The sequence below is a fragment of the Mesoplodon mirus genome (genome assembly GCF_964341445.2).
Source record: "Mesoplodon mirus genome assembly, chromosome: 15".
Taxonomy (NCBI): Eukaryota; Metazoa; Chordata; class Mammalia; order Artiodactyla; family Ziphiidae; genus Mesoplodon; species Mesoplodon mirus.
The window spans coordinates 53,577,141-53,590,718 of record NC_138991.1 but is presented as its reverse complement, the minus strand read 5'-3'; the positions used below and the strand labels follow the sequence as shown (position 1 = coordinate 53,590,718).

The following is a 13,578-nucleotide window of genomic DNA, read 5'->3' as shown; positions in this document are numbered from 1 at the left end:
AGAATGGACTTGAGGATATGGGGAGGGGGAAGGGTAAGCTGTGACAAAGTGAGAGAGTGGCATGGACATATATACACTACCAAACGTAAAATAGATAGCTAGTGGGAAGCAGCTGCATAGCACAGGGAGATCAGCTCAGTGGTTTGTGACCACCTAGAGGGATGGGATAGGGAGGGTGGGAGGGAGAAACAAGAGGGAAGAGATATGGGAACATATGTATATGTATAACTGATTCACTTTGTTATACAGCAGAAACTAACACACCATTGTAAAGCAATTATACTCCAATAAAGATGTTAAAAAAATTAAAAAAAAAAAAAAAGAAGTGTCAGGTACTACCTGTTTCTATCTGTAGGCTTTAATGACTCAGGAGAGTCCAGCAGCGCCCTCTAACCCCCTCCTTTGTCTTTACCCTCCTGTCACACTTTCCCACTGGGCTGTGCCTGGTGACCGCGTTGAGCAGGGGTGGGAGCTCCTCGTGCCAAGTCTGGGTTTGTAACTTTGGGGACAGGGGGAGGGGGAAGGGAAGATGTTAAGAGGCCCTTAATTGGGGAAAATGTCTTACAAATATGAATTCCCACGACACCTGGGATTCTGATCAGAGCTGTAAGAACTCAGATCCTTCCCACCAGAAAAAGATGCAGCCCCTCCTACACCATTTACCACGGGCTCCACTCCAGCACCAGGCATCTGACTCATGAAGGCAGGTGAAAGGGGTTAGAGGTTAAAAAAAAAAAAAGAAAAAACCATAAGCACCAGGCTTAGTGACTTACCAGGGCTTTTTCAAGGGTGATCTTTAGAGAGAAATATGTCTATGTAGAGATTAAGTATGTCATTCACTTATAAAAGAAGAGAAAGGAAAAAACAAGAATCCTATGAAAATTTCTTTAATTTTCATCTTTTGGAAATACATTTTTCATTTTTATTTCCACGATACAAAAATGTTTAATATCTAACAATGATCTATATGAAGCAGATCTACTGCAGTAGATCCACGAGATTCTGTCCCTGTTGTGATCTGTTTCAACAGAGAAAGGGCTGGTACATGGTGTCGATTTGTCATGATTTCACACACATGCACACACGCCACCTCACCCCCAGACGCCACCAAACAGAGAAGACACCAGGCTAGGATAATGAAAACTGAAAGCAGAGCTACATGGGAAAACAGAAATTAACTTTTCACTCATACACTCCACCATGAGAAACTCACATCTTAGGGGAAAAACTCTAAATAAATATGCCCCAAAGGTCAAGGCAGGTGTTGACAGTGGTAGACATTTTCCTACTGGGAAAACAAGCTTGAGAGCCTCATATTTTCAGGCAGCGATGGTGGAAAGCAGGCAGACACAACCGAATTCTCTACTGGGAGACATACCCACGCGCTGGGCTGGGTATACCCATGCCCATGGCCTGACATACCCATGCCCCCAGGCCTGAGCGTGAGATGGTGGATGAGAACCTCTCAAAGCAGGAAAGATTTCAACCCCAAATTCAGAATGACAGCACCCAAGAGTGTCGGCTCTTTCTGTGAAATCTCACGGCCAACCTTCCCCATCACGTGGATTCTTAAACACAGATTCTTGACAGGAAGGGTTTCACATGAGCAACAAGTAATGACCTGGTTAATCAAGTACACATGACAGCCGACGACACGCTGAGTGCCAGCAGACAGGTGATGCTAAAGAGGAAGGAACACAGCCTTGACGATAAAAACTGGGATTTTTCAGGAGACACACACTTGCTTTCAAACCCCTCCTGCACCACATTGGATTCAGTTAAACATAGTATGGCTTCCAAAAATGCCGGCTGCTTCTTTCCTTCTCAGCAACAGCACCAGCGGTTTGTTCCACTCAGGTCTTGGTTACCACGTGTCAGGGACCTCAAAGAGCTTGGCTGAGCTGTCCGAGATGCTTCCTGGTGGGAGAGGACAAAACAAGGTGAACAAGGAGAGGACCACCCCGGGGGGAGAACAAAAAGACCAGCTGCAAAGACAGCTTCAACCAGGGCCAGGGCCGGGTGGTGGCACGGCCACAAGTGGAAAGAGTCCACAGGTGGGCCTTGCCTATGGAGAGCAGTGCCCGGCAAACAGAGGCCACACTGCAGAAACATCATGGCAGGGCCAAGGAAGTGCCTCCCTGCTTGGGTGCCTCTCTTGATTTTACAGGAGTGACAGTATCTCTCAGTGAGAACACACTCTGTATTCTTTGCTAGCCAGCATGCTGGGCACTTAGTTCATTTATCTTCATAAAAGCCCAGTTCAGGGGTACCAATATCCCCATTTTACAGACACAAGACATCCAGCAAGTGGCTGAGATGGGGTCTGGATTCTTCCGCAGCACCAAGGTGGCTGGGTTCCTCTGTGCCGTGGTGACCGGTGCCCAGATGAGAAATCTCAAGGGCTGGCAGCTAGACAGTGGCGGGAAGCTGACCAGTGGGAGTTCAAAGATCCCAAAAGGGGCAAAAGCAGCTTGTAGCTTTTTCCAATTTCAGCAACACTGGCTACAGTCTTCTTGGACTGAAGGGTCTCTTCCGTTACAAACAGTTTCACCCCGAAGTTAGAAGCCCGTCTCTATTCAGCTACCTTCTGCAACAGCAGCAGCAGCACTGGGTCAGGGCCTGGACCACAAACGTCCAGATCTGAGTGAATGGGAATTAAGTTAGGAAACAGCGTGTTCACGATGGAAAATGCACGACCGGGCATTCCGGTACCCGTGGTATCATGCATTATTTAAGCCCTAGAGCAGGGCTGGCAGGGAAACGGGCAAAGCCAGCCCCAGCTGCTAACACTCCAAGGGTTCAAAAGGGGAGAGGTCTGTGATGATGCCTGAAGTAGAGAGTAACTTCTAAAAACAGAGGGGAACTCGCTCAGCTGGCAGTGGCTACTGCCAGTGACAGGAATGCCTGAAGGTAACTAGGTCCAAACACATGAAATAACACAGGGAATTCCACTAGAGTGAGAATTCCCACTTCTGCTCATTTATTGAGATAAAGTCCAGACAGACAGGATAAGAAGAGCAGGCGAGGGGTCATTTGAAGTCTTCTGCCCCAAGTCTCGTGGCTGTGTTGCACATGCATCTCTTGGGACTGCTCCTGAGAAGTGAAGATGGGCAGGAGATGGTCCATGTGACAAAGACTCCCATGATCCAGTTAGAAAAGGAATAAAGGTTATTGAAAAATGAAACAAAACACAAACCCAAACACTCCCCTCCCCAGAGCAACTAAATACTACAGACGGCCCATGATAAGACTGAACCAGCCTGACCCCTCCTCCACCACACAGTCACACAACACCTAATTGTAGGGAGGAAAATAAACATCAATAAGGGCATTTTCACAATTCACATATCAAAGAAATATTACAGCAGCCAATCTGCCATTCTAAAGGTAAAATCCACAATGCCAAATGTGGGGAGCTGAAATAAATTAAAACTAGCTGAGAGGAAAAAAGATAAATGGCTGAAAGCAACTGCGTTGTCATATTTATCATCGCACCCACGGTTAGCTGGATGGGAGTGTATGTGAGTCTGGTGGTACGCCATCAAACGCACAGGAGCGACTCTGTGAAGAGCTAGTGAGAAATAACAGAATAAGCAAAAGCTGTGAAGTGAGGCAAGTCTGGCCTGACCGTCTCACTAGCTGTAAGACTCCAAGCAACTCTCACTGCCTCATCTATAAGATGGACTTGATGTTACTTTATGCCACCCAGGACTTCTGAGATTCAGCCAGGTTCCTGGCACAGAGCAAGTTTTTAATGCACATTAGGCTCCTTCCCTTAGGGATAAAGTGGCCCAACACTGAACGTGGTGGCTGCCCAGGAAGCCAACAGCCTGCAGTCAGAGAGCTGCCTAAAATGCGCAGCTGCTGAGCAAGAATGATGTGTACAGAGGAAACAGAACTTTACGAACCATCTAAAGGAGACCCAGACCAGAGGGGAGCTGGAGGTCACTGCTGGTGTTTGTTCTAGCACCTTCCAGAAAGAGAGAGCTGTAGACTGTCAAAGGGTCTGTCTCAAAGCTAACGGATAAAGAGCTACGGTCTGTTTTCCGGGGAACTCACCTTCACAGCCCTGCTTAGTTACTAGAGTGCAAAGAATTATTCAGGAACAATTTTTCTTTTTAAACAGATACTTCAGGACATCTGCCTCCTGCTATGATGGACCATGCCTTGCATCACATACAAAGATTAACTCTAAATGGATTGTATGTCTAAATGTAAAACCTAAAACTGGAAAACTTCCAGAAGAAAACACAAGAGAAGATCTCTGCAATCGAGTAAGGCAAAGATTTCTTAGATATGACAACAAAGGCATAATCCAAGGGAAAAAATTGATTAATTGGATTTCGTTAAAATTTAAAACTTCGACTATTGAAAGATACTGTTAAGAGAATGAAAAGAAAAGCACAGTCTGGAAGAATTTGTAAAACACCCAAAAGGACTTGTATCCCGAATACGTAAGAATACGTAAGAACTCTTAAAATTGAATAAGGAGAAAACAAACAACCCAATGAAAAAATGAGCAAAAGATTTGAACAAACATTTCATTAAAGAGATTTAAATGGACAAATAATCAAATAGAAAGATACTTAACATCATTAGTCATTAGAGAAATTCAAACCAAAGCCATAATGAGATACCAGTACACACCACTAGAATGGCAAAAAGGACAATACCAACACCGGGGACGGTACAGAGCCACTGAGCCCTCACGCCCGGCTGGTGGGAATGCAAAATGCTGCAGCCACTTTGGAAAACAGTGTGCCAGGTTCTTATAAAATTAAACATACACTTACCATACGACCCAGTAATTCCAGCCTTAGGTATTTTCCCAAAGAAATGAACACTTAGTTCGCACAAAAACTTATACACAAATGTTTATATCTGCTAGATTCTTAGTTGCTAACAACCTAAATGTCAACAGGCAAAATGGATAAATAAACAGTGATATGTCCATAAAATGGACTGCTACTCAGCAGAAGGAAAGAATGAGCCAGTGACATGGGCAAGAACACAGACAAACGTCAAATGCGTTAAGCTAAGTGCAAGACTCAAGGGGTTACTTATTGAATGATTCCACTTAAATGGCCTTCTGAAAAAGGCAAAATTACAGTGCTAGAAAGCAGATCAGTGGCTGCCGGGATCTATGGATGGGAAGGGGCTGATTGCAAACGGGCACGAGGGAATCTTCTGGAATAACTGTTCTATTTCTTGAACACAGTGATGGTTATAAGACTGTACACATTTGTCAAAATTCATCAACTTGTACACTTAAAAGTAATGACATATTGTATGTAAATTGTATCTTAGTAAAGCTGACCCTGCAAAAGGTATGAGGAATGTTGTTTTAAACAAATCCAACAAATTTTAATATGAAATATTATGTTGATAATTAAAATTATTTGACCAAGAGTTTTTTTTTTTTAATGGGGGGAAAACAAGATACTAAATGACATATAGAGTATGATGCCAACTACGTATAAAAATGATAGGCAGAGTAAAATACTTGTTAACAGAGTATCAAGTAACTGTAGGGTTTAATGTTCTAGCTTCCTTTGTTTTACTGATTTTCATAGTGAGCACATTATTTTTATTAACAGAAACAACAAAAGAAACTAAAAGATACTTGTTTCTGCTGATTTACCTTTCATCTAACTAGAGTTGAAAGGGAGAAACTCTGAGAGCTAAGACAGCTCTTCCCTCACGTGAATCTGAAAAACTTCACAGCACACTGGAAATCTGCCGTCATATCGTTTCCTACAGAGTGGAATTCTGTATAGGGCAAGATCCTTTGGGGTGCCATACAGGAGTTTTTAAGTAGGAAATGCTCCAAAGGGCCTGGTCGTGGGGTGGTATCCACACCAGGAAAGCAGGGCTCCCCTGGATGGTGTGTGGGGAGCCCCCGAGGTCTGCCTGGAGGAAGAGGGAGTCGCAGGGAGTGTGCCGCCCCACAGGGCAGTGCACTCCTTGGTTAGGCTGAAATCTGCATTTTCACTGAGGAATTAAAACGTTCTTTGGGAGGCCGCTGGACATCCCTAGCCTGGCCGCTCAGGTGACTGGTAGCACCAACTGCAGATCGTGTTCCTGACTTCAGGAGACCCCAACAGCATGAGGAGGCCGCCGTTCTAGGTAGACTCCCTACTGTTATACGGCAACCCCAGGGACGTAAGCTGGAAAGGTTCAGCAGATTAGTCAAGACTACAATAAAACCTGCGGCTCTTGGCAACCATGCAAAGCTCTAATGTACTGGGTTTTTCTTTTTGCCACAGTTTTTTACTGTGGCACACGGGCTCAGTAGTTGTGGCTTGCAGGCTGTAGAGCGCGGGCTCAGCAGTTGTGGCGCACGGGCTTAGTTACTCCACAGCATGTGGGATCTTCCCAGACCAGGGCTCGAACGTGTGTCCCCTGCATTGGCAGGTGGATTCTTAACCACTGTGCCACAAGGAAAGCCCTGTGTTGGATTTTAAATGTAAAGTGGAAACTTGGAACAACTCTATCACGTGACAAAAAGTCACCAGGAACAGTCCACAGCTCGGCCCTGTTCTGTGAACACTGTCTAACAGGTGCTGCCGGAACCTCTGGCTAGTGGACAGTCCATCTTTATTTTGAGACTGGCCAGTCCGGTCAGCATCAGGCCACTGGAACACAATTCACTTACTCAGCAAGAGCAAGTGCGCTGTGGACACCCATCCATTGCTGTCTGCGGAACATTTCTTAGACAGTTTACTCCAGCATAAATGGCACACAGAGCTGTTTCCTTTATGTACCAATGAAGAATATACCTTGAATGCCCCAGTGGAAAGCAGACAGCATTACCAATCTACACTAACTACAATAAATATAAAGGGAGGGGATTTATATTATACATTTGCTTCCTGAAAATAGGATAGAAACAACTACAGTTACGAGAAATATTTACTAAGTACATAACAGGTACATAAAGCTCCAAAAGAAAATAATGTCTCGGACTTTTACTGCATGATTTCATCACAAGAAAATCCAGGTTGGTAGTTGTTTCTGATCTAGAACAGATGCCAGAAATATTCACCTTTGCAAAGAATCCTCTGTTTCCTCTAAAGTTTGGATAAACTTCACATTTTGCAGAGTGGTACAAGGCCTTTGCTCTGGATCAGACAGCCCTCCCTGCCACCCCCAATAACAGCTGTATTTGACTTTGCATATTTGTGATTCTGTGAGCCTTGGTTTCCTCTCTATAAATTAGATATAATGATATCTACACCTTACTTGGTTTTTATAATGACTAGGCCATAAAGGACGTTCCTAGCACAAAGTCCGGTATATAATATCAACTCAATAAATGGTCATTTCTTCTATAACTTAAGTCACTTTGTTATATGGGAAGGTGTCCAGTACTTAACTCTTAGTGTATCTTTGATATTAAATTGTGTAACTAAGAAAAGTGACACTGTTTTGTGTGGGACTTATCGAGCATCAGTGTCCCGGGATTGCTATGGTACATGATATTCTATGGCCGTACTTCTTGCTACTTTCCCCTCGGAAAACAGAACATCTCCTACAGGTGGAATGCTGTCTTTTATGTTTCTCCTGCCTTCACTAGCAGTGCACTGGGCACCCAACGTACCCTAGTGATCATCTGAGCACCTGTCAAGATAATGTCCCCAGTAGGAACGCTCAGGCTAGATGCCTTAGAACCCATCTGTGCAGGACAGACGGAGCCACACTGTACCAGACACTCTAATCCAGTTCCGGCCGAGATCAATCCAGGCCCTCTCTGCTCCTGGGACACTCTGAACCTTTGGGAGGTTCATACAGACCCTTTAGAGTCTGAACTTTGCACTGTCACTCATTTTAGGACCTCCTTAAAGTAAATGAGCAACCAAAATCAGATGACTTACCAAGTCCAGCACCCGATATCTCGACCTACATCCTGCTGATACTATTAGGACTACCTGCTTAAAACAAACCAAGAGGATCCAGGAAACTTCCAGCCTTGCGTCAGAAGGTCTTAGTGAAAGGTGCTCCAGAAGAAAACTCAATGATCTCAAGTGCTCTGATTCATTTAAAAGTTGTCAAGATGCTTCTCTTTCTTTTTTAGCTGGACTGACAAAGAAGTACAAAAATCTTTTTTTTTTAGCTCAAATCTTGTGGCAGTGACAGCTTTACTGTCAATGGGAGGAAAAAAAAACTATTTTAATGATGGTATTATAAATTCAAAATCCCAAATAACTCATAGAAAGTTTTCACTTAAAATGATGAAAGTTATAAAAGGAGCTAATCTACTGATGCAATCTATTATTAGGTATTTTAATACCTTTGAGATTGTGCTGAGATAGAAGGGAAAAAATCTAAAATCCTGTCCCTGAGAAGTAATAGATAAGTGAAAAAATTAAAGAGAATGATATGAAGGAAAGCTATACAAGAGGGGAAAAGTGCCCCACCACCCAACATGCTTGGGGTGAGCTCTGAAAGTCATGCTAGCATTTAATATTTAAGATTTGTGAAGCAGGTACAATGTGGCAGTGGTAACAAGTTATCAAAGATGAAGACTAAGTATGTTACAGATTAAAAAAACTTCTCTAATACTTAAATGAGGGAAAGGAAGGGAGACTCACAGATTCAAGAGACAGCTAAAATACAAGCCCCAGACTTCAAACAAGAGTTTAAGTTTTCAGTTAAAGTTAAGCTTTAGCATAATGTATAAAAGGCATCTGTGACATTTTTGCTGCTTCTTTGATTTCATTCATATCAATGAGATTCAGAAAACGCCCTGTAGGCAGATCGAGCCACATGTAAAAAGAGGAATTAACTGAAACACAATGGATTCTTGGCTTGGGTGTGAATCAAGTTCCAGGCTTCCACTCCCATCCTTTGATTTGACTGTTGGTTCCACTAACAGGGGTGACTATCAGGAAGCGAGATACAGGAGAGGAGTAATTTTGGCTTGCAGGCATCCCCCTCGTCACGTAACTGTGCTTAAAGGTACCCACTTTATTGCAGGCCTGACTTAAGGGCTCTGTGATCTTGGGCAAGTCACATAACCTTCAGGCCTCTGCTGTTTCCTCACTCCTTTTTTCTTTTCTTTTCTTTTCTTTTCTTTCTTTCATTAATTTTTTTTAATCAAAGTATAGTTGATTCACAGTGTTGTGTTAATTTCTGGTGTGCAGCAAAGTGATTCATTTATATATATATTCTTTTTCATATTCTTTTCCATTATGGTTTATTATAAGATATTGAATATAGTTCCCTGTGATATACAATATGACCTTGTTTACCTATTTTATGTATAGTAGTTTGGATTTGATAATTCCAAACTCCTAATTTATCCCTCCTCCACCCCCTTTCCCCTTTGGTAACCATAAATTTTTTTTCTATGTCTGTGAGTCTGTTTCTGTTTTGCAAATAAGTTCATTTGTATCATATTTTAGATTCCACATGTAAGTGATATCACATGGTATTTGTCTTTTTCTTTCTGACTTACTTCACTTCGTATGATAATCTCTAGGTCCATCCATGTTGCTGCAAATGGCATTATTTCATTCTTTTTTATGACTTAGTAGTATTCCATTGTATACATGTACCACATCTTCTTTCCACTCATCTGTTGATGGACATTAAGGTTGCTTCCATGTCTTGGCTATTGTAAACAGTGCTGCTATGAACACTGGGGTGCATATATCTTTTCGAATTAAGAGTTTTCTCTAGATATATGCCCAGGAGAGGGATTGCTGGATCATATGGCAACTCTATTTTTAGTTTTTTAAGGAACCTCCGTATGGTTTTACATAGTGGCTGTACCAATTTACATTCCCACCAACAGTGTAGGAGGGTTCCCTTTTCTCCACACCCTCTCCAGCATTTGTTATTTGTAGATTTTTAATGATGGCCATTCTGACCAGTGTGAGGTGATACCTCATTGTAGTTTTGATTTGCATTTCTCTAATTATTAGTGATATTGAGCATCTTTTCATGTGCCTGTTGGCCATCTGCGTGTCTTCTTTGGAGAAACGTCTACTTAGGACTTCTGCCCATTTGTTGATTATATTGTTTTCTGTTGTTGTTGTTGAGTTGCATGAGTTGTTTGTATATTTGGGAAATTAAGCCCTTGTTGGACGCATCATTTGCAAATATTTTCTCCCATTCTGGAGGTTGTCTTTTCACTTTCTTTATAGTTTCCTTTGCTGTACAAAAGCTTGTAAGTTTGATTAGATCCCATTTGTTTATTTTTCTTTTTATTTCTACTGCCTTGGGAGACTGACCTAAGAAAACATTGCTACGATTTATGTCAGAGAATGTTTTGCCTATGTTCTCTTCTAGGAATTTTATGGTGTCATGTCTTATATTTAAGTCTTTAAGCTATTTTGAATTTATTTTTGTGTATGACGTGAAGGAGTCTTCTAACTTCACTGATTTACATGCAGCTGTCCAGCCTTCTCAACACCACTTGCAGAAGACACTGTCTTTTCTCAGGCGTCAGTTTTCTTAATTGTAAAATGGACCATCATGCCTACTTCAGAGATTTAAACGAAAGCATTTCCATCAAGCACAAAGTGCAGGGGAAGGGGGGGTGGATGAATTGGGAGATTGGGATTGACATATATACACTACTATGTATAAAATACATAACTAATGAGAACCTACTGTATAGTACAGGGTACTCTACTCAGTGCTCTGTGGTGACCTAAATGGGAAGGAAATCTAAAAAAGAGGGGATATATGTATACATGTAACTGAATCACTTTGCTGTACAGCGGAAACTAACATAACATGGTAAAGCAACTATACTCTAATAAAAATTAAATAAAAAAAATAAAGATAGGACCTGAACATGCCACATCTAAGGAACTCAGGATGGTGGAGTGGCTGCCTTCACATGTGATGTTGGCTCCTATGTCAGAGAAGAGGGGAAGGCTCTAAGAGTCCATGTTTTTAGGGGAGAGAGCAGAAGCAAGAAGAACTACAATCCTGCAGCCTGTGGAAAGAAAACCACATTCACAGAAAGACAGACAAAATGAAAAGGCAGAGGACTATGTACCAGATGAAGGAACAAGATAAAACCCCAGAAAAACAACTAAAAGAAGTAGAGATAGGCAACCTTCCAGAAAAAGAATTCAGAATAATGATAGTGAAGATGATCCAGGACCTCAGAAAAAGAATGGAGGCAAAGATGGAGAGGATGCAAGAAATGTTTAACAAAGACCTAGAAGAATTAAAGAACAACAAAGAGAGATGAACGATACAATAACTGAAATGAAAAATACACTAGAAGGAATCAACAGCAGAATAATAGGCAGAAGAACGGATAAGTGACCTCTAAGACAGAATGGTGGAATTCAATGCCATGGAACACAGTAAAGAAAAAAGGATGAAAAGAAATGAAGACAGCCTAAGAGACCTCTGGGACAACATTAAACACACCAACATTCGCATTATAGGGGTCTCAGAAAGAGAAGAGAGAGAGAAAGGACTCGAAAAAAATATTTGAAGAGATTATAGTGGAAAACTTCCCTAACATGGGAAAGGAAAGAGCAGCCCAAGTCCAGGAAGCACAGAGAGTCCCAGGCAGGATAAACCTAAGGAGAAACATGCCGAGACACACAGTAATCAAACTGACAAAAATTAAAGGCAAAGAAAAATTATTAAAAGCAACAAGGAAAAAACGACAAATAACATGCAAGGGAACTCCCATAAGGTTAACAGCTGATTTCTCAGAAGAAACTCTACAAGCCAGAAGGGAGTGGCATGATATATTTAAAGTGATGAAAGGGAAGAACCTACAACCAAGATTACTTTACCTGGCAAGGATCTCATTCAGATTCAACGGAGAAATCAACTGCTTTACAGACAAGCGAAAGCTAAGAGAATTCAGCACCACCAAACCAGCTTTACAACAAATGCTAAAGGAACTTCTCTAAGTGAGAAACACAAGAGAAGAAAAGGATCTACAAAAACAAACCCAAAACAATTAAGAAAATGGTAATAGGAACATACATATCGATAATTACCTTAAATGGGAATGGATTAAATGCTCCAACGAAAAGACACAGGCTCACTGAATGGATACAAAAACAAGACTCATATATATATGTTGTCTACAAGAGACCCACTTCAGACCTAGGGATACATACAGCCTGAAAGTGAGGGAATAGAAAAAGATATTCCATGCAAATGGAAAACAAAAGAAAGCTGGAGTAGCAATACTCACATCAGATAAAACAGACTTTAAAATAAAGAATGTTATAAGAGACAAGGAAGGACACTACATAATGATCAAGGGATCAATCCAAGAAGAATTATAAATGTATATGCACCCAACATAGGAGCACCTCAATACATAAGACAACTGCTAACAGCTATTAAAGAGGAAATCGACAGCAACACAGTAATAGTGGGGGACTTTAACACCTCACTTACACCAATGGATAGACCATCCACACAGGAAATTAATAAGGAAACACAAGCTTTAAATGACACAACAGACAAGATAGATATAATTGATATTTATAGGACATGCCATCCGAAAACAGCGATTACACTTTCTTCTCAAGTGCACACGGAACATTCTCCAGGATAGATGTTACCTTGGGCCACAAATCAAGCCTTCGTAAATTTAAGAAAACTGAAATCACATCAAGCATCTTTTCCGACCAAAACGCTATGAGATTAGAAATAAATTACAGGGAAAAAAATGTAAAAAACATAAACACATGGAAGCTAAACAATACATTACTAAATAACCAAGATATCACTGAAGAAATCAAAGAGGAAATCAAAAAATACCTAGAGACAAATGGCAATGAAAACATGATGATCCAAAACCTATGGAATGCAGCAAAAGCAGTTTTAAGAGGAAAGTTTACAGCAATACAATCCTACCTCAAGAAACAAGAAAAATCTGAAATAAACAATCTAACCTTACACCTAAAGGAACTAGAGAAAGAAGAACAAACAAAACCCAAAGTTAGGAGAAGGAAAGAAATCCTAAAGATCAGAGCAGAAATAAATGAAACAGAAACAAAGAAAACAATTGCAGAGATCGAAACTAAAACCTAGTTCTTTGAGAAGATAAACAAAATTGATAAACCTTTAGCCAGACTCATCAAGAAAAAGAGATAGAGGACTCAAATCAATAAAATTAGAAATGAAAAAGGGGAAGTTACAACAGACACCACAGAAATACAAAGCATTGTAAGAGACTACTACAAGCAGCCCTGTGTTAACAAAATGGACAACCTGGAAGAAATGGACAAATTCTTAGGAAGGTATAACCTTCCAAGAGTGAACAAGGAAGAAATAGAAAATATGAACAGACCAATCACAAGTAATGAAATTGAAACTGTGATTAAAAATCTTCCAACAGGGGCTTCCCTGGTGGCGCAGTGGTTGAGAGCCCGCCTGCCGATGCAGGGGACACGGGTTCGTGCCCCGTTTTGGGAAGATCCCACATGCTGCGGAGTGGCTGGGCCTGTGAGCCATGGCCGCTGAGTCTGCGTGTCCGGAGCCTGTGCTCCACAACGGGAGAGGCCACAACAGTGAGAGGCCTGTGTACCGCAAAAAAATATATATATATATATATTCCAACAAACAAAAGTCCAGGACCAG

At 41.5% G+C, this 13,578-nt stretch overlaps 1 protein-coding gene across 1 annotated transcript in view; it reads right to left on the bottom strand.

The window, feature by feature from the left end:
* Nucleotides 1-873: 873 nt before the first annotated feature.
* PARN (poly(A)-specific ribonuclease) overlaps nucleotides 874-13,578 on the bottom strand; it is a 161,031-nt gene continuing 148,326 nt past the window's right edge. Inside the window, exon 24 of the mRNA XM_082643472.1 lies at nucleotides 874-1,917. Within this exon, the coding sequence (XP_082499598.1) occupies nucleotides 1,865-1,917 (53 nt within the window). The 3' untranslated portion in view covers nucleotides 874-1,864. The remainder of the gene's footprint in view (nucleotides 1,918-13,578) is intronic.